Genomic DNA, 19,775 nt, shown 5'->3' with positions numbered 1-19,775 from the left:
CAGACCTCAAGTTGAGCTAGAAGGGCATGCATGTGACCAACGGAAGCTCGAGAAGATTGGAGGTGTCAATGAGATCTACGGAGCAGCTCCTGCACTGGTCCATGTCTCTCCGCTACCCTGCCTGACCGAGCTTGTCGAGCTCGAGTACAGGTAGGGTGCAGGCAATGTAGAGTGCTCGCGTTGTGCAGATCTAGCGTCGGCATTGAGGATGTGACGGGGGTGGTCGAGGCGAAGGGCCGGCCGGCGACGGCCGTTTTGTAACACGAGGGAGCGAAAAAGTGGGCAGGGCAGGGCAGGGCAGGCGGTGTAACGGGTTTCTACCACACGGGAAAAATGTGGCCCCCGGTATCTACCAGACGGGGAAAAGGTGTTTCCGTTTTCTCTAGTGGCTCGGAAGGAAGAGACTTAGGTGCCGTTTGTGAAGTGTGCTGCGGGGAGATTACTTTTATCGATAGCAAACGGTGCGGAGGAGGATGAGGCTACGGAGGATAAGAAACCTTCTGAATGGGTAGGCGACACACACAGGTGACTCGACAACGTGTGCGAATGCCTGCGAATCCGTTGGTGGAGGGCTTTGATCTCAATGCACCATGTAGAGGCAGGGCGCGTTTCTGCAGGGTCGGGCGTTCGTGCGTGTGGGCGTGTGTGATGGCCGGCGTGTGCGGTGAGGGTCGGCCGCGCTACTGCAACGCCGACGCGAAACTGACGCGACACGCGCGTCTGACACTTGGACTTGCTCCCCCGCCATGCAAACAACACGACTCCACGTAATCGTCGACGCATCATGCACGGGACTGTCGAGTTGTTACTGGTCGGATGGCGGGCGGTGCAAACGCTGCACCCGCTCAGAGCAAACGGTGAAATGTGGACTTGCCACTGTACATCCCGACGAGTGATCATTGAGTGAGACCTGAAATCAACCCGGATGGACTCGACGTGGTTGGGAGTGGAGCAGTATTTTTGCCCGAGCGCGGCCTGCACCTCACCGCTGTTGTGCCCCGACGTGAATCCCGCTACCAGAGATTGAGTGCTGCAAAAGCTGCGCGCTCGTTCACGCTACGTGCCGCACCTGACGTGCGTGTTCACAACATCGGTGATGGCCCTCATGCCTCCAGCCACTGACGCGCTGCCGCTCGCACGTTGCAAAGGATGTTTCACGACCATGACGCGAAGTGTATAGCTAGTCGCAAATGATCGAGGAGAGGCGTGTGGGTGAATCGGGAAATGTAAGGGATCGAGAGAGCCCATGGCCACCCGCTCTCGATGCTGTGCGGGCCCGTGCGCCGCATAAATCCCGGCCAGGGAAGGCGCCGCGCCGCCGGCGGGTCTTCGCGTTCTTCCGAAACTGAGAATCCGCGCCGCTCCCCGCACGCACCTGCCCTTTGCTTCCCATCCACCCACCCACCACCTCCACTTCCTTTCCACCCACACCACTCCCTCATTCACTCATTTCACCACGCACCCGCTTCCTTTGCCTCGCGCGCATCCACCCTACTGCTTGCATCCGAGGCATTGCTTGTCCACCTCGCCGTCATGCTCGGTCCCTCTTGATCCCCGTCGCGCTCTGAACAAGCGCCCGCACGTCCACCCGCCTCACGACCCCCAGTCCGACACGCCTTGCGCGCATCGACATTGGCACCCCCCGCGCCACCCTCTCCGCCCCGAAACTTCTGCCTTCTCGTCCACTCGCTTCAACGCAAGGTCCCGGGTATTTTTATCGCCCGCCAAAATGGCTCGCCGCCCGAATCTCTCCATCCACCTGCCGCCTGGCTTCGACTTCTCCTCTCCGCGCCCCTCTCTCCCCATGACGCCCGATCAGCCGCAAGAGTTGCAATTGGCAGCAGAGCCTCCCCCTCCGCCGCGACAGAAATACACAATCAAGAGACGTCGCCCGGAGATGGTTGCCTTTGAGCCCATCTTGCTCTCAGACACTGCGCCCGACGCCGTCATCCCCACCATTGAGATGTCCGAGTCGCTGTCCGAATCCTCCAGCCCTCTACTTCAATCACAACTCCCCAACAGCGAGCTGCTGTCTCCTCTGCCCATCTTCCAGCGTCTGGCTACTCCTAAGACCCCAATGCCACAAACACACTCTGCAAATCAACTCGACAGTCCAAGCCACGAATGGGACCTCATCAACGACAGTCGTGATTCCAAGCAGCCACTTCACCGTGCAAACTCGGTCTGCTCCTCCTTCTCTGACTCGTCCGTTTCGTCGGGAGGCAGCTCGGGCTTCTCGGCACCCAATGGTTGCACCAGCCCGGAGAGCGTGGCCACCGATCCCTTCGTGGAAGACGACATGTCTAAAGCCGACAAGCTCCTCCTCTCTCCTGCCATGCGGTCCAGCTCTCCAAGTGCCAAGCGCGTCAAGAGGCACCGCCACGTTCGATGGACACCCGAAATGGATCAGCACCTTGAAAACACCTACATCCGCTACCTTTCCGACCCGCGAGTGACGCCTTTTAAGACCCTCCCGGGCGTCCCTCCACCACTTGGTGTCTGCAACCGTGTCGCAGTCAAGGCCAGGCATACATGGTCTCAGCACCGAGCGGCGACACCGAGCTCCCTGGACACGATCATGGAGGCGGAGAAGAGCCAGCGTGAAGGCTCCCCTGACACCATTCGTCCAGATACCAGCAGTGCCAGCAGCAGCGCATTCTCTAAGCAGCCGCAATGGCCACGCTCGGATGGTGCCACACGCAAGCGCCTACGTAAAATAGTGAAGGGCAAGCCACAACTCTCTGCTCACTATCAACGCTTGCTTCGCACGCGTAGTCCCTCGCCCTTCACGTCCACCAGCTCTACCAATCGTTCATCTGTCGAGCCTCCGTCGGCCCCGGCATCAGCATCAGCATCCGCATCCGCATCGGCGTTCTCGAGTCGGGACCTCAAACTCTCCCTCATCACTTCGACTGCCCCCTCTATGCAACCCGAAGGACCACTCGCACAGCTCGCCACCGAGGACACCACACCGCAGCCGCAGAGGCCAGCTCACAGGCACTCTCAAAGCGTGTCGCGTCCAGTGGATTGGTTCGCCCGCATCGGTCGGTCACAAGCACACCAGAAGAGCCTCTCTTTGCAGTCTGGCCTGAGCCTCAACACGAGCATCTGTCAAACCGGCGCTCCCCTGGCATCACCTTTTGACGAGTCTGCCACTCGCAATCACCTCCTACAAAGCATGAACGCCACGCAGTCCCTTGGCCGAAGCGACTTTAGCAACAAGAACGGAAAGCGTCCATCTCTCGACTCGCCGTTCGAAATGCAGGGTGCCCCTACCATGCCCCGCTCTCTCAAACGTCGCTTCAAGTCTGACGAGGAGAAACCACGGCGTCCAGTGCTCGCCAGCGTCTTCACCGCACCGTCCGACGAAGGCGGCATCGTGCGAAACCGAGGCTTCACCGTCGGCGCCGTCCGCGCGACCGACAACCTCACCAGACTCTTCGACCCTCCTCCACCGTTACCTCAAGTCACCCTCAACGCCTCTCCCGCCGTGCCCCAACAAGCAGCGGACCAAGAAATGACCGAAGCCAGCTCTAGCAGCAGCAGTAACGTCGAGCAGCACTTCACCCCCGACGCATCCTCCTCCTCTCTATCATCTCCCTCCCTCCTCGGCCCCATCGGCACCCGCTCCGCTCCTCGCCGCCTCGCAGAGCCCATTCCGCGCCTCGGCTCGCCCTTCATGGAGATGTCGTCCGGCGCTGGCGCTACGGGACAGCGGCAGTTCAATACTTTCCCGCGAAGCTACTTGCCTACCATGGGCAATCCGCAGCCTTTTGCGCAGAGGATTCGCGAGTTGGCGGGAGGGGATTTGGTGGCTATGTTGGATGCTGATGTTGAGGATGCTCAAGGGAGGGGTGGGGATGATGTGTTTTGAGACGTCTTTCTCGGCTTCTCATCGATCTGCGCTCTTCCTTCGCATCTGGGGTTGGAATTGATGGGAGATCTGTCACGGATTTCACTCACAGCCTGGTGACGACATTACGACGATCAACGAAAGGGAAACTGGATGGAGTTGGTGTTTTCATGCTATGCATCGAAAGTGAAGCGAGGACTGGGCGGTTAGATACTTCAGATGGATCCAGTAGAAAGCCTACATCTTTACCAATGGAAGTGATTTGATGATGATGATGATGATGAACTGTCTACCTAGCTCGTCACACCCGCAGCCGTGAGCCATGCTTGTCGCAGCGACAGTCCCAGTGCAAGCGCCACTTTGCGATCCACGCTGTTCCCGATAATGCGCATCTGCTGATTTGTGCTGCCTATCACTACCTCGTGATCCGGTAGCCCCTGTGCTCTTCGTGCTTCCATAATCGTCAAACTCCGCAGCTGCTCCCAGTGCAGGTTCCGCCCCATCCTGCCATCCTGGATGTTCATCTTCGTGAGGACTGTAGGGAAGAGGGCGTAAGGCCGCACGCGCGCGTACATGGTGCTCGTCTCGTGACTGCGGATCTTGTTCCGGACGGTCGTCCCGTGATAGTAAGCCAGAGGCTGGCCCGTCACGGTCGAGCACCAGCTGCCTGGCTCTGGCTGGCCTTGCTGAATGGCTTGCACGAGACCCATGGCGCGCGGATGCTTGGGGACGACGGCAGTGCATGCTCTGCTGAGATTGTCCATTGAAAGCACACGGTGGTCGGGGAAGGCAGGGCAGATTCCTGGTAGCCCGTCGCCGATGTCTGGAAGATCTTGTGTTGCTTGTAGGGGTGACGTGTGCTCGAAGACGGTGTAGTCGTCTCGTCGGATGCCGAATGGGAGGCCGTTGCTTGAGCGGCCTAGACGCTTCGCCATCCAGTTACTCAGACGGCCGTGGGTGTATGGCGGCGCGTCGAACGGCGGGAGGCCAGGAGCTGAGGCTACGATGAAGACTCGGGCTCGGCCTTGGCTGCTGCCGTAGGATTCGGAGTCCATGAGAAACTGTTGCACTTGGTAGCCCATTGCTACCAATGCGGCTAGGACCTGGGAGAAGACGTTTTGATCTTTGTTAGGGCCGGTAGACTCTGCCATGGACACCACGTTCTCGAACACGCAGTACTTCGGTGAGTAGAGGTCGACGTAGGACAGCACGGAGGCTACCAGAGAGCATTGCTTCAGGGCCTTAGGCTTGTCTCGTTGCTGGTTGGCTCGAGAGAAGCCAGGGCATGGACTGCCGGCTGCCAGAACATCGAATGCGCCTATACGAGCAATTGCGGTCTTCTGCGACCCTGCCATCGCCTGGGCCAAATAGTCGTCCACAGAGCCTAGGAAGAATTCGATCTCCTCGTCGTCATTCCGAACGTTGGCGCGATAGGTGTGCAGCGCATGCTCATCAAAATCAACAGCAAACTGGAAGTCGACCGCTCCGCCATCTTCAAGCCCACGGTCAAAGTTGCCGCCACCGCAGAAGATCCCCATGCCCTTGAGCTTAGACGTAAGAGGCCGACTTAACGGATCCCAGCCTAGCTTGAGTGTAGGCATCTTCGCACTCGCTTCGAAAGCGCCAGCTCCTAAGGTGTCGAACGACGACGGTTCGTCCAGGATATAAAAGAAATCTCCTGCTCCGTCGTAATTGTATGGAGTAGGCAAGCCTTCCTCTAAGGCATCCGGATGAAACACCCGGACGTGGCATTTCCTTGCAATCTTGCTTGGCTGGCATCGGAAGACTTCATCGGTAAGACAGAGCTGGTTTGGCCTTGAAGCTGGGTCGCTGCTCGGTTGTAGCCTGCGTAGAACAACCTGTCTCAGATCCAGTAAGAAGTCAATGATCTGCGCTGGTTTGAAGCACTTTTTTCTCCTGTCCAGATCATCATGTTCTAGGCAGAGGACAGTGTCGCCGATCTCATACTGCCGTCTTACATCGAGGAAGGAGGAGTGTTCTTCATTGCAGCGGCAACGAAAATCGGAGTCGCCTATAGAGACGAAATCGTACGTATCTTCGTCGTGGACAGTGCGGAACTTCTGGCGAATGAAGAGACCAGATGTAGAGCTCGGATCCCTAACCGACCATGAGACGTTGACTTTGGAGAGCACTAAGCTTGCGTCGACTGCGTCTTTACCGCAAGAGCAATTGTCCGACAAGAAGAGCTCGTTGCTGAACGGATAATTCGCATTGCCGAGTGTTGTATCCTGCGCTTCGTAAAGCCACAGAACGTCCAGCTTGTCATTGTGTATGTTCTGTACATAGGCGTACCAGGTTGCTGATTCCGATTTCCATCGGCTGCTCAGATCAGGGGCTAGGCCGACCACATCGCCTTTCGCCACGGCCATCTTGTTCCTCGTAGGACTACCAGACAAGCTTCGCGGCGTGAGGAGGCCGGAGTCGATTCTTGCCGGGGTTGGTGGAGTAGCAGCATGATCAGGATGCCGAATCCGCGGCACAGGTGTTAATCCCAAAGCTCGCTTTCTTGCCTTCATGCATTTCAACACCTCGGCGTTCGTGATGCCGCGAGATTCCATTTCCGTAGCGAAGTACATCGACTGGAAGCAGTCGTACACGAATGGCGTGACTACAGTCTTCTTCTCCCGGTTCGGTTGTCGCGCGATCGCGGTAAGCTCCCATGGATTGATCTCCGACCAAATTGTGTGCTTCAGCAGCTCTGTGTCAATGCTGCTACACTCTTTGAGCAGGAAACCGACATGAGCCACCACAGTAGTGCGGAAATCTCGCAGGTTCGCCTTTGCAAGCCACGCCTGGAAGCATGGCTGTGAAGAATTGCCAACAAACAGCCACGCAAAGAAATTGCGTCTGAAATCGTCTATAGTCACCAGGCGCTCGCTCTGCAGGAGGTACTCCACGAAATACTTGGTGAATTGAGCCACGTACAGGAACGGGTCATAGAAACGTTTGTATTCAGCAGCTGGCCTCCCGAGTCGGTACCAGATGTTCGTCTTTTTGGTCATCAGGCTTTGAATGCAGACATGGCCCTGCACGTCTGCGGAGTCTCCGTACCCATCGATCGTCACGACAGAGAATCTGACGCCCTCAGCGTAGAGCCGCTGATTCCTAGTCGTCAGAACACCGTTGAAGAGCAATTCATCGTGACCCTTGCTGTTCTGCAGTCGATCAAGCGTTGTGAGGGTCAAAGCATGATTTCCCTTGTCTAGCAAATAGATGGAGAAGTCGTCAAGCGTGAGGTACTCGTATTCCAGAGGCTCTGTAGACAAAGTTGACAGCTCATCGATCGCATCTGCTTCAGACGTGATCGGTAAAGGGTAATCCCAATTCTCATACTGGGACCTGGGGAATTGCGGACCACAGACTCTCACATGGCTGAAAGCTCGTCGGATCCGCTTCGGTGGCGGCTCGGAGTCAGAGTCGGAGTCCTCATCTGCTTCGGATTCCTCTTCCAGCCTTGGATCGGGATCGTTCCTGGAGTTGCTCGCGGGCCTGAAGTTGCTTGAAGGCTTGAAGTTGCTCGCAATCCTGGACCTGCCCTCGGGGCTGAAGTCATTGTCGGTCCTGGACTTGATCTCGGTCCTGGAGTCGCTTTCGGGCCTGGTTGTGCTCTCAGGCCTGGATATATCTAATCTCACCAGCCTACGCTCGACTCGCAGCTCAGCATTGCCATATTTGTAGAACGGCTTCCGCTTCATGGTGCCGGGGTACAAATGTGATCATCGCGCCATAGAAATTGCAGGCGGTAACAATGACAGACAAGGTACGGAGGCACTCATAGACGTGGCAGGTTGTGGTAGCAGTTAAAGGGAGGGGAAGGTGAGGTGGAAGGTAACGGCGGTGCAAGTGGCCTGTGCGAAGCCCGTGCATTAGGTCTTGTAAATCAAATGACCTGTTCATCATTGGCTCATGCGGGACGGCGATCCCGGACGTGTATGTAGTGAGGCGGCGTTTGTATGAAGGTGGATTAAAGAGAGAACAAACGGGTGAGGAGTTGAAGTGATGCATCTCGAGAAGGGCTGACACGTGACAGCAGGCTGAGGCATCATCAATTGACACGTGACAGCGTACTCCTAATCAACAGCTCAACTAATCTGTTGCAAGAGCTGACGGCTTGTGCCCTCCACACATCACTCAGTTCTCCCATTCACACATGACCAACAAGCCCATTCTGCCGTTGAAGTGATGTCGCGAGGCTGCGAGACAAGCCTCATTTGCTCCTCGCCAGCGTCCACATATTCTCCATCTTCTGCCGACTCAGCAAATCCCTCGCCTCCCCATCCGTCTCACACGCCCTCGAATTCCACTTGCGGAAGATTCGCGCCTGCTCCTCCCCCTCCCATACAAGCGTGCACTTATTCCCGCTCAAATCCTTCAGCTCGCCCAGTTCGTTCAGCGGGTTACACCACACCGCCGCTTTCGTTGTCGTGGACTCCGTAGCGCCAGGGGCGCGTTCGGTGTGCGAGGTAAAAGTGGTCGGTTTGGAGTCGGGGAGCGGCATCGAGTTTTCCGTCCACTTGATTCGATTGAGCATGAGCTTTTTGTAGCTGGTGATGGAGTGCGCGCCGCCCTCCACAATCACGAGGTTCATCTCGGGGTTCAGGACGACGATGCCGGTGAGGTTGTTTTGTTTGGCGTTTTGGTCGACTTGGTAGCGGTGTCTGCCGGAACTGAGATTGTCGACGCGGAAAATGGCAATCTTGATGCCCTTGGCGTCGTCGCCGGCTTGTTTGCTCTTCAGCTTCTCCTCGCGCTGCTCTTGCGTGAGTTTGCGGTCTTCGTTGGCTTGGGCGTGCTCGTTGGCGCGTTGCTCAATCTCCCTGTTCACCCGTGCTTCCACGGCGGTGGGATCTTTGACTGCTTGTTCTCCCAACACGGTCATCATGTTGCTCTTCTTGACCTTGGGCGCGGGCGGGTCGATCAGGCCGAGGCGGATCTTGGCTTGCACTTCTTTCCTATCTGCCATTCGTCGAATACGACGGATCTTCTTTTGCTCCTGAGTGGTGAGCATGAGTGGCTTGGCCTCCGGGATGAACTTGTCTTGCGGCGCCTGTAGCAGCACCGGACGCTGGATCAGAGCCGTAATGATGGAGTCGGGAGTCGCAATCTTGTTCCTGCCAGCCTCGAGACAGTTCTCGTAACTCCCTTGCCCCTCTGGGAGGAGGCCTTCATCCCACCATTCCACATTTGGAGGAGCGGGCACGAGGAAAGCTTTGTCGCCCGCTTCCTCGATCTCCACTTTTCGTGTCTCGGCCGCGATTCGACGCTTCATGTCCTCCAGTCTGGCTTGTTGGCGAAGAGCATTCGCTTGAGCCATGAACTTGCCCTTCTGGTTGAAGACCAGCTGCTTGCTCTTGCGATCGCCACCTTTCTTCGCCACCAATGTTGAATCATAGCTGCCATCATGTGCTCGCTCTCCTCCGGCGGCGGCCTCGTCTTCTGCAGGAAGGTATGGATTGAAAGGGGGTGCCTCTGGTTGCTGGTTGCCCTTTGTGGTGCTGAATTTCGGGCCAGTTGGGCCTTTGCCTTTCGTTGACGTAGTTCCGGTAAGATCACCGATGAGACTTGGGTGCAGCCCGATTCCCAGTCCACCGCGAGCACCTCTACCGTCTTGTCGAGGAGGGGGTGGGGGAGGCGCAGCAGATGTGGTCGCGGCAATCTTTTGCTTCGACAATTCGGCGGCTCGAGCACGTGCTTCAGCTATGCGAGCCTCTCGCTCACTCGGTTGCTGAGGTGGTGGCGGAGGTGCACTCGCCGCTCCATTGATCGGTGATGCCGTGCTTCCCACTTGCCCTCTCTGTGCAGCCATGCGCGCCTTCATCTCCGCAATCTTCCTCTGCGCCTCCATCTTCTTCCTTTCCAACTCCGACGTGCCATTTGTGCTTGGTGCTGGGGCTGGGCTGGGACTTACCACGGAGGTTGGCGTAGGTGCTTCTCCAGGGCCGGATGATTTCATCGCAGCCTGTCTCGCTCTGATGGCCGCCATTCGCTCCGCAAGCTCCCTCTTCTTCCTCTCCGCGTCTGTTTCCCCGTTTCCCATCGTCGGTGGCGCAGTAGGAGCGGGCGAGCCATTGTTGGAACGAATGCGCTTCGAATCACCCGAAGGGCTATCGGCGTCCAGGGCTCGCTTGCCACTCATCCTGACGTCCTGTCGATGTGGAATAAGTGAAGGAAGTAGGAGAGGTTTGGAGTGAAGGCACAAGCTTGACTGCGGCGGACGTGCAAGCGGAGCGGAGGACGGGTCGGCCCGCAACCAAAAAAAGTTGTCAAAAGTTCGAGGGCGATATGGAACTTCACGGCGTCGAGTATCGACAGGACGCAAGGCCGCGAGCCAACACATACCCCACGATGAACACCTCACAGCCGGTGTCTTCGTCCCTCGAAGGCGTTCATTTCGGCTTCTTGACTTCCGCCGACATTCGCGCCCTCTCCGCAAAGAGAATTACCTCCTCCGTCACCTTTGACAGCCTACTGAACCCCATTCCCGGCGGTCTCTACACATCAGAGCTCGGACAGTTTGGCGATAATGCTTGCACGACGTGTGGTCTCAAGACCCCCCAATGTCCCGGTCACTGTGGTCACATCGAGCTGCCTGCGCCCTGCTATCACCCCACCTTCCTCGATCAGACTTTGCGATTGTTGCGAGCGACTTGTACCTTTTGCAATCGATTGAAGCTGGGCAGAGCACAGGCAAACAAATACATGTGTCGCCTGAGATTGGTGCGGTTTGGTCTACTGAAGGAAGAGAAAGAGTTGGCCACCACCTCGGGACAAAGTGCTGGGAGCAAAGGCGGCGCTGCGGGCGCTGGAGCCGATGCCGATACCGACGATGATTCTGGGGATGAGAAAGATGAAGATGCGCGGCACTGGATCAGCATCTACGAGTCATTCGTCAATCGTGCCGTCGCGGACGCGCGAAGAGATGGCACGCTCAACTCGGAGAAGACGGAGGCCACCGCTATTGCTCGACAGAGGATCATCTCGGAGTTGATCCGAGATATGACCAAATCGAAAAAATGCAACAAATGTTACGCCATCAACCCGACATATCGAAAAGATCGATTCGTGAAGATTTTCCGGAAACCATTGTCGGAGAAGGAGAGGCTGAAGAACATCCAAGGCGGGCATGTTGCCAAAGACCCTGTGCTCGAGCGAAGAAAGCGGGCACTGGCTGAGGCGAAGGCTGGCCAGAAGAGAAAGAGAGATGACATCGACGAGGGCGTGGCGGACATGGACGGTGTTTCAGAAGAAGACGATGAGGGCGATGATGTGAACATGGATTCGAGCGAGGACGAGCCTGAAATTGCAGGTGGCATGGTTGACGATGCTGCTGGCGATGGGAAGGTTGCAAGCGCAAAGACGAAACAAGCCGATGAATACCTCAATCCGCAGCGGGTGCGAGATCAGCTGGAGGTGATGTTTGAGAATGAGCAGGAGCTTCTACGTCTTGTCTACGGAGGCAGCCAACGAATAGAATCAGAGGAGAAGAGCAAATCCCCTGCACCTGCAGTCTCGGCAGACATGTTCTTCGTCAACGACATCCTGGTCCCACCGAATCGGTTCCGACCAGAAGCGAAGACAGGCAACAACGAGATCGCCGAAGCCCAGGAGAACACGCTCTACAAGAACATTTTGAACATCATCGACACCATGCACCTGATCCGCCGAGAGATGAAGGGAGAGGTGGCCCCCCGCTACCGAAAGCGAACCGAAGTCGACTTGGAAAACGCATGGGTGCAGCTGCAAGATGCCGTCAACTCCATGGTCGACCGAGATCGCAACCCTGTCACTGGTGTAGCCGGCCGCAGAAATCCAGACGGTGTCAAGCAGAAGCTCGAGAAGAAGGAGGGCATGTTCCGCAAGTACATGATGGGCAAGCGTGTCAATTTTGCCGCGCGAACGGTCATTTCTCCCGACCCGAACATCGAGACGAACGAAATCGGCGTCCCGCCAGTGTTTGCGGTAAAGCTGACGTATCCGGAGCCCGTCACGCCTTGGAACGTCGAGGACCTGCAAGAAGCAGTGCGGAATGGGGCATCTGTCTGGCCCGGCGCCGTCGCCATCGAAAACGAGAATGGATCGGTCGTCAACCTGGCGAGGAAGAGTGCCGACGAGCGTACGGCGTTGGCAAATCAATTGCTGGCCCCATCCACATTCACTTCTGGTCTTGGCGCTCGCGGCACGAGGCCGAAGAAGGTCCACAGACATTTGAACAACGGCGACATTGTCATCATGAACCGTCAGCCGACCCTCCACAAGCCATCGATGATGTGTCATCGAGCACGAGTACTGCCCGGCGAAAAGACGCTCCGCATGCACTACACCAACTGCAACACGTACAATGCCGATTTCGATGGTGACGAGATGAACCTGCACTTTCCCCAGAATGAAGTGGCGCGAGCAGAGGCATTGAGCATTGCTGATACGGATCACCAATATCTTTCCGGCACGGCTGGAAACCCACTGCGTGGTCTGATTCAGGATCACATTAGCATGGGAGTCTGGTTAACGAATCGCGACACCTTATTCGACCGAGCAGAGTACATGCAATTGTTGTATGCCGCTCTACGACCGGAGAGTGGACATTGTGCAAACGGCAGGATCGAAACGGTGCCGCCTGCGATCTGGAAGCCGAAGAAATTGTGGACGGGCAAACAGGTCATCACCTCGGTGCTGAAGAATGTCACCCCTAACACCCATCAGGGACTTACCATGTCCGGGAAGAGCACGACTGATGTGCGCATGTGGGGAGCGGAGGGCAAGGAAGAGAGTACTGTGATGTTCCAAGACGGGTACCTGCTGCAAGGAATCCTGGACAAGAAGCAGATCGGTCCTTCGGCCGGCGGATTCGTCAACGGCGTGTACGAGGCTTACGGTCACACTGTTGCAGGACGACTTCTGAGTGTTCTCGGACGACTTTTGACGAGGATGTTACAGACGAGAGCGTTCAGCTGTGGCGTGGAGGACATTATCTTCACCGCAGAAGGGGAAGAAAGCCGGAGGAAGGCCCTGGCTGGCGCAGAGACAGTCGGCCTCGAAGTCGCAGCGAAGTACGTCAGTCTGGGTAAAGAAAACCCAGGAGCGCACGATCGAGAACTGCGACGACGCCTGGAGGACGTACTCCGCGACGACACTAAACAGAAAGGGCTCGATCAGCTTACAAACAGCGCGACCAAGGACCTGTCTTCTGCCGTCACTCAGGCGTGTCTTCCAAGTGCACTGGTGAAGCCATTCCCCAAAAACCAAATGCAAGCCATGACTGCATCCGGGGCAAAGGGAAGCAGCGTCAACGCGAATCAGATCTCGTGTAACCTCGGGCAGCAAGTGCTGGAAGGCAGGAGAGTGCCGGTCATGGTCAGCGGCAAGACTCTGCCGTGCTTCAAGCCGTTCGATCCCAGCGTGCGAGCGGGCGGGTACGTCGTTGATCGTTTCTTGACCGGCGTGCGGCCGCAGGAATACTTCTTCCACGCCATGGCCGGCCGTGAAGGTTTGATCGACACGGCGGTCAAGACTTCGCGGTCCGGATATCTGCAGCGCTGTCTGATCAAAGGAATGGAAGGGCTACGGGTGGAGCACGATACGTCCGTTCGCGATACCGTGGATGGGACTGTGGTGCAATTCCTATACGGCGAGGATGGACTGGACGTTGCGAAGTCCCAATACCTCACCAACTTCAAGTTCGCCGCGGAGAACCATCTCAGTCTCTTCCACTCGTTTGGCATGCGCGATCACTTCGAAAAAATTATGAGCGAGGAGGCGGCTGAGTATAACAAGAAGGCGGAAAAGAAGTACCGCAAGACTGGCGATTTGGCTGCTGCAGATCCCGCTTTGGCCGTCTATCCCCCGGCGAGATTCGCAGGTAGCACATCGGAGAAGGTGTACAGGGCTGTGAAGGACTACGCAGATGAGAACTCCGACAACCTTCTTCGGGACAAGAAGAAAGGCATCGAAGGCGTCGGCGTGACGAAGAAGAACTTCCAAGCCATTCTGGACGTGCGATATCTTAAATCCGTCGTGGAGCCCGGTGACGCTGTGGGCGTGGTGGCGGGGCAGAGTGTCGGGGAGCCATCGACGCAGATGACGCTCAACACTTTCCATTTGGCGGGTCACTCGGCCAAGAACGTCACCCTGGGTATTCCGCGCTTGCGGGAGATTCTCATGACGGCCGCGCGGGCGGAGAGCATGGCGACTCCCACCATGACGCTGACTCTCAATGAGGAGATTGGCGTTGAGGATGCGAAGAAGTTCGCCAAGGGCATTTCCAAGTTGAGCCTTGCGGAGGTCATCGACAAGGTGACGGTAACGGAGAGGCAGGGCAAGGGCATTGCTTACGACGAGGCGAAGATGTACGAGGTCCGAATTGACCTGTTCCCGCGCGCGGAGTATGAGAAGGAGTACGCCATCAGTGTGGAGGATGTGGTGGCGACGATTGAGCACCGCTTCCTTCCCATCCTGCAGACTGCAACGAGGAAGGAGATTCGAAAGCGTGGGGATGAGAAGAGTTTGAAGGCACAGGTTGGGCAGAGTGTGGGGACTGTTGAGCAGGAGAGGAGTCGGCCTGAAGGCGAGAGAGAAGGCGGTAACGATGATTCCGACGACGAAGGCGACGATGATGCCACCAAAGACAAGGCGAAGGGCAACAAGCAACAAGCGGGCTACGAGGCGATGGAGGACGACGACGAGAGAGACATGGCCAACAAGAATCAACAGGCCGACTCAGACTCCGAGCCGGAAGACGAGGCATACGGTGGCAGTCAACGATCCACCCCAGAACCCGACGCCGCAAGCCAGGCGATCAAATCGTCTGCCCAAGATCGCGAGAACCGCATCAAAGGCAACAAAAAGACCAAGGACGTGGTGCAATTCAGCTTCGACGACGTCAAAGGCGACGCCTGCACCTTTACGATGGAGTACGACTCGACCACCACCAAAATCCTCATGCTGCACCTCGTCGAGCAGGCCGCGCACAGGGCGCTGGTGCAATCCGTCGATAACCTTTCGACGTGCATGCTCGATGAGCAAGCCACAGCCCTCAACAAGAACATCCCCATCCTCGCGGCGAGCGGAGTCAACGTGCGCGCCATGTGGGACTACCAGCACATCATCCATCCGCACCACCTCTACACCAACTCCGTGCACGACATCCTGCGCAACTACGGCGTGGAAGCGGCGCGCAACACCATTGTGCAAGAGCTGCACGCCGTTTTCGGCGGGCACGGCATCTCCGTCGACGTGCGCCATCTCACGCTCATCGCGGACTACATGACTCGCAACGGGGAGTATCAGGCGTTCAGCCGGATGGGCTACCGCGGGAACACGAGTCCGTTTATGAAGATGAGCTTCGAGACGACGCTGGCGTTTTTGAAGGACGCGGTCGTGGATGGCGATTGGGATTGTTTGAAGAACCCTAGTTCGCGGATTGTGGTGGGGGCGTTGGGGAAGATGGGCACGGGCGGGTTTGATGTCTTTATGCCGCTGGCGGAGAAGGAGGCGGAGCAGGATGGCGATGTGGAGATGGAGGGGTGATGTGGTGGTGTATGTTGTCAAGAGTGCCGACGGCGTGGTCGAGAGCAGTGGTGGCGGGCCTTCTGGGCCTTTCTGGATGCACAATGAAGCATCACAGAACATGGTCTAGATGGTTATTGCGGCGCATGTCCAACCCGCACGGGGCGGGGAGAACGTTGATACGGCCGGATCAAACACGTGGGCTCGCCACGCTTTTCCTTTGACCATGATGGCACTCGAGGGGTCTTCACAATCTCCACACGCCGATACCCTTGACGCCTCTCCCGCGTGCTCTAGAACCCGCCATGGCTTATCTATCGAAAACCTACGTGTTCCGCGGAACAGACATCACTCGGGGTCGTGTAGGTCGAGGCGAGTGTTTGACGGACTGCGGAAGCTTGACGCCTTCAAGCCTTTCGATCGCGACTGCTTCGCCTCGATCCATCTCGACCTCATCTACAAGGCAAGAATACACGGCTGACAGCCATTGATCCACGTTTACTGTCGTCCACCACTGTCACACTCCCGCAACGATTAGCACGTGCAGAAGAGGGCGATTTCACAGCACACCCACAAAACCAAAAACCTCACTCACCCTCACCCCACGGGGAAGATCCCATTGCCCACAAACCATCATCGTAAAAAGACAAAAAAGGGTCACCTCAAGAACCAAATTAACCCCAACCCTTGCACCACCTTAACCCTTGCCAAAAAGGCGTCGGAGATCCCCTGCAGAGCCTGCCTAACAAAGCCTAGTCACCAGCGGCCCATCCCATAATAACCCCCGGGCGGGCACTAAACCAAAATCAAGCGCTCCACTAGCCGCAATCTCCTCCGTAAACGCGAAAAGCTACCCGATTTTGGTCTCAGGGGTTTGAGGTGCAGTGCAGTTCGAGCACATGGGAACGGGGTCCGAAGCTTGCACTTCCGCTTTCCCTGCATATCCCATTCGGTGCGTGGGTGGCCCGTCAGGTCGGTGTTTGGGTGAGGTTTGCTGGTTCCGAACGTGTTCGCATGCGAGCTGTGTTTGGGAGACAGGTGTCAAATCCGTTTTACTGGGGATGGACGGGCCAAGGCGGCGACATGCGAGGGTGGAGACTCTCTGCTCGAGTGCGCGGCGGGGATAGGGTGGGAACAAGCAATGAGTGAATGAAATGATTCATGAACATGTAGAGCATGGCTTGGCGAGAGGACTAAGGTATGGGCGTCCAGGAGATCAGCAATCGTGATCATCAGGTCATCATCAAGGGGATCGGCAGACCCAGCAACGAGGCTACCGAGACAAAGATCGACGAACGCTTGCTTCCACGGATGGTCTCGGGTTAACATTTTGATTTGATTTGGTCGTCGATACAGGTACATACAGCCACTCTACATTTCCTTTTTTCGCAGGCTGCTCGGTGCTGTGATGGCTGCAATGGCCATTGTCCCTAGTATCCCCTTTTTCCCTTCCGTCCCATCATGACAACGTGAATAGCCAGATGATGGCGATCCGCAATGCAAACAGTCACCCATCCCTTTTCCATCCTCCTTGCCGTCCTTGGCCCAATTCTTTTTAAGGTTGGTAGTGTACATACATACAAGCATCATCATCCTTTCCTCCAAATGTCGGTGGCGGAGTGATGCTGCGTTGCCCGTGAGGGCGGAGTCTTCTTCTGATTCTTTCTTTTGGTCGCCAAATAACAAAAGTACAAGTAGTCGGGGTCGCGGCGGAGGGCAAGTGTGCCAGGTGGAAGCAGGAAGGTTCGTAGTGTGCCAAAAAGGTAAGATGGCATGTGACGTTTTCATTCACACCTCACGGCTCCCCTTAACCCCAAATCGCTGCGCCGCCACAATAGCCGGCGACATATACTGCGGATGTAATCGCGAGAGCGGCGGCGTCGGGGGTTTCAACGAAGTCAAAAAGCCTCCTCCGCTGCTGCTACCGCTGTTGCCGAAGCTGCCGTTCATGTTTCCCATACTCCGCATTTTGCGGAGTGCTCGCGCCTTATCGGGCACGGGGGGAGCGGCGTCGTCGTCTGCAATCATCTCGGTGACGTCTGTTCGGCTGCGTCCAATGGTGCGGAGACCGCGGGCGAGACGCTCCAGTGCGGTGGGGTGTCTGGGGTTGGAGGTGGCTCGTGATCTACCGGTCATGACGCTGCCAGAAGGAGTCTTGGGCCGCATGGTGTCAAGCCTGCTAACCTCGGGCTTGGCCGGCGCTTCCGGCCGGATGTCCTTGGTAGGGGATACAGGAGCAGCGACAGGAGCGGTGGGGGAGTCGAGGGCTTCCGTGACATTGAAGCTAACGCCTGAGTCGACTTTCCGTGGCTGTCGTTCGCTGGTGGAAGAGTTCCTCCGAGGAGAGATGCACTGGACGTCGGTGATTTCCATACAGTCGCTGATGATGCTGTTGGCGAGCTGCAGATAGATGCCGAGAGTGCGGGTGACTGCCGGCCAGCCCCATTCCTCGCCAGGAGCGCGCCCTTGTTCCATGAGTGTCTTCAAGATGCGAGGACCATGCTTCTCCACGCTCTGGATGTACTTGATGAAGCCGTCTCGTTGGTTCTTGAGGATGGAGGAAGTGAGGGTGGAGGTTGGAGGAGTCGTGACGACAGGTGGGTAGAGGGTGTTCAGCATAGCGTAGCAGTTATGTCGGTTGAAGGGGAGCAATGACAGCTCATTGATGAGGATCCAGCGGCGGAGGCCGATGTAGAGCTGGGTGTAGAGAGCATCGATCTTGCGCTCCTTGTCCTCAATGGATTGAATCCATTGAGCCACGCCGGGATATTGCGCGGAGAGGGCGTCGTATGATGAAGCGAGGGTATTTCGGTTGATGTCGAGGCGGGCCATGGCAGCGGCGACTTCTCGCCTTCGTCTCGTCTCCAGATCTTTGAGATAGTCCAGGCCAGTGAGTGCTTGGGGGAAGTCGACATGGGGAAGGATGGCGGGGAAACACTTTCTCACGAAAGAAGTGATGAAGCTGGGAGGCAGCGAGGTGGGTTGGGTGGGTAGTGCGGACAACTGGGCCATCAAGTTCTCATTGAAGGTCTTGGCTGTGGCAGGATCGGAGAAGGGAGACTGGGAGTTGGTCGGGGAGCCGGATGAGCTGCCAGGCGATGTGTTGCCCGAATGCGAGGGTTGTGCGCGGGGGGTGCTGTTGAGCGTGTACATGGTCCGGAGGGGGATCTCATAGCTGCCGGGGTAAGACAGGATGTGATCGAGGATCAATTGATACCCTGAGCCGCCGGAGGAACTGGATGCCGTGGATTCGGAGCGAGAATGTATGTTGGAGATCGACATGATTGCGGGATGGTAGAGCAGAGGAAGTGGAAGTTGGCGTCATCCGGGGGAGAGTGGGATGATGGAAGAATCAGTCGCGGGCAATCCTCCGCCGATCAGGCCTCCTGGGATGGTCGATTGATGCTGGCCGGGGACAAACGAATGTTTCCCGTTTCCGACGCGACAGGTGTCAAACGCGCGTGGACAAGCGGGGGGCCGTAGTGCAAACGAAAAGATGGATGGCAGTTCATGCAAGTCCTGACGCGATGGTGGGCTCTGCAGACGAGATGGGGAGGAGGGGGAGGGAGGGAGAGATGGCAAAGAAGAGGACGAAGGAGAGGAGGTGGAGCGAGGGGCGAGGATGAAGCATGTGCGTGCAGCAGGGCGTTGATGAAATGCGGCGGGTTTGGATTGAAGAGCCAGCAGCAGCGAGGAGAGAAATAGAGTTGGGCACACGATCTCAACCCCGGGTGGACCAATGGGAAAAATGGAGGCATGAAAAAGGGCCGCCCGTCGAGGCCGAAAGGGGAAAGGCAGGAAGCGCGAGGCCGCGGGAGGTGTCGAGGTTCGCGCGGCAGTAGCGTCGCGGTAGCGCGGGTGTAGCCCGACGCGCTTATGTAGGCTGCTCCCTTCCGCCTCCCAGCCCGCCGGGCGGCAGCCGGGGCCACCTCCCGCTTGCGGCAACGATCGCCCCAACGCGCCCAATGGGAACGCGGCGCGCCTGCTGGGATCGCGATCGGGGATGAGCATGCAAATGCACGCTGCTGTCACCGTGCCGGCGTTCAGGGAACGAGAAGTGCGCAAAACGGCTGCAGCCCTCCTGCAGCTGCTGCATCTTCTGCACTTGCCGTACGTATGTACCTCGAGACTCCCGACGCGGCATGCGCGGCACTGCAGCCGCCTGGTTGGAAGCAAAAATCCCCGAGCACCATTGGCTGGTTTCCCTCAATCCCTTTTCCTCCCTTTCGCCGTACCACGTATGTAAATGACGGTCCTTTTTCTCGACGCCGCCACTCCATCCCCACAAACAAAGCACAGAGACGAGAGGCGTAGAGATACGACAGCAAGGTAACATCACCCCCCTCGACCAACGCCAAAAACACCCGGTCTCAACATCACACTATCGCACCCAAGAGGC

At 57.2% G+C, this 19,775-nt stretch overlaps 5 protein-coding genes across 5 annotated transcripts; 2 read left to right on the top strand and 3 right to left on the bottom strand.

Annotated features, from left to right (window-relative positions):
- Positions 1-1,404: 1,404 nt before the first annotated feature.
- Positions 1,405-4,128, top strand: BDY17DRAFT_288267 (uncharacterized protein). The gene has a single exon (XM_033732163.1). The coding sequence runs from the start codon at positions 1,730-1,732 to the stop codon at positions 3,872-3,874; it is 2,145 nt and encodes a 714-aa protein (XP_033593630.1). The 5' UTR covers positions 1,405-1,729; the 3' UTR covers positions 3,875-4,128.
- On the bottom strand, positions 4,123-7,848 carry BDY17DRAFT_288265 (S-adenosyl-L-methionine-dependent methyltransferase). The gene has a single exon (XM_033732162.1). It carries the CDS (start codon positions 7,567-7,569, stop codon positions 4,147-4,149), a length of 3,423 nt encoding a protein of 1,140 aa, XP_033593629.1. The 5' UTR covers positions 7,570-7,848; the 3' UTR covers positions 4,123-4,146.
- BDY17DRAFT_288264 (pre-mRNA processing factor 3-domain-containing protein) lies at positions 7,833-10,037 on the bottom strand. The gene has a single exon (XM_033732161.1). It carries the CDS (start codon positions 10,008-10,010, stop codon positions 8,082-8,084), a length of 1,929 nt encoding a protein of 642 aa, XP_033593628.1. The 5' UTR covers positions 10,011-10,037; the 3' UTR covers positions 7,833-8,081.
- A 182-nt stretch (positions 10,038-10,219) lies between these two features.
- BDY17DRAFT_244162 (uncharacterized protein) lies at positions 10,220-15,397 on the top strand (the record flags this gene model as incomplete). The annotated part of the gene is made up of 1 exon (XM_033730505.1): positions 10,220-15,397. One exon carries the CDS (start codon positions 10,220-10,222, stop codon positions 15,395-15,397), a length of 5,178 nt encoding a protein of 1,725 aa, XP_033593627.1.
- Positions 15,398-17,320: 1,923 nt separating this feature from the next.
- On the bottom strand, positions 17,321-18,658 carry BDY17DRAFT_236101 (uncharacterized protein; the record flags this gene model as incomplete). Its single annotated transcript, XM_033730297.1, has 3 exons — positions 17,321-17,362; positions 17,414-17,566; positions 17,621-18,658. Coding segments are annotated over 3 exons (1,233 nt in total), but the record flags the coding sequence as incomplete, so codon positions are not given.
- Between the last annotated feature and the right edge of the window lie 1,117 nt (positions 18,659-19,775).

This window comes from Neohortaea acidophila (genome assembly GCF_010093505.1).
Source record: "Neohortaea acidophila strain CBS 113389 unplaced genomic scaffold BDY17scaffold_1, whole genome shotgun sequence".
NCBI classification, from domain to species: Eukaryota; Fungi; Ascomycota; class Dothideomycetes; order Mycosphaerellales; family Teratosphaeriaceae; genus Neohortaea; species Neohortaea acidophila.
Note: the sequence above shows the minus strand (reverse complement) of the source record. Positions and strands in the feature narration are given on the sequence as shown.

Coding starts and splice junctions, on each gene's coding strand:
- BDY17DRAFT_288265 (XM_033732162.1), bottom strand. CDS start 7,569: ATGAAGCGGAAGCCGTTCTACAAATATGGCAATGCTGAGCTGCGAGTC.
- BDY17DRAFT_288267 (XM_033732163.1), top strand. CDS start 1,730: ATGGCTCGCCGCCCGAATCTCTCCATCCACCTGCCGCCTGGCTTCGAC.
- BDY17DRAFT_288264 (XM_033732161.1), bottom strand. CDS start 10,010: ATGAGTGGCAAGCGAGCCCTGGACGCCGATAGCCCTTCGGGTGATTCG.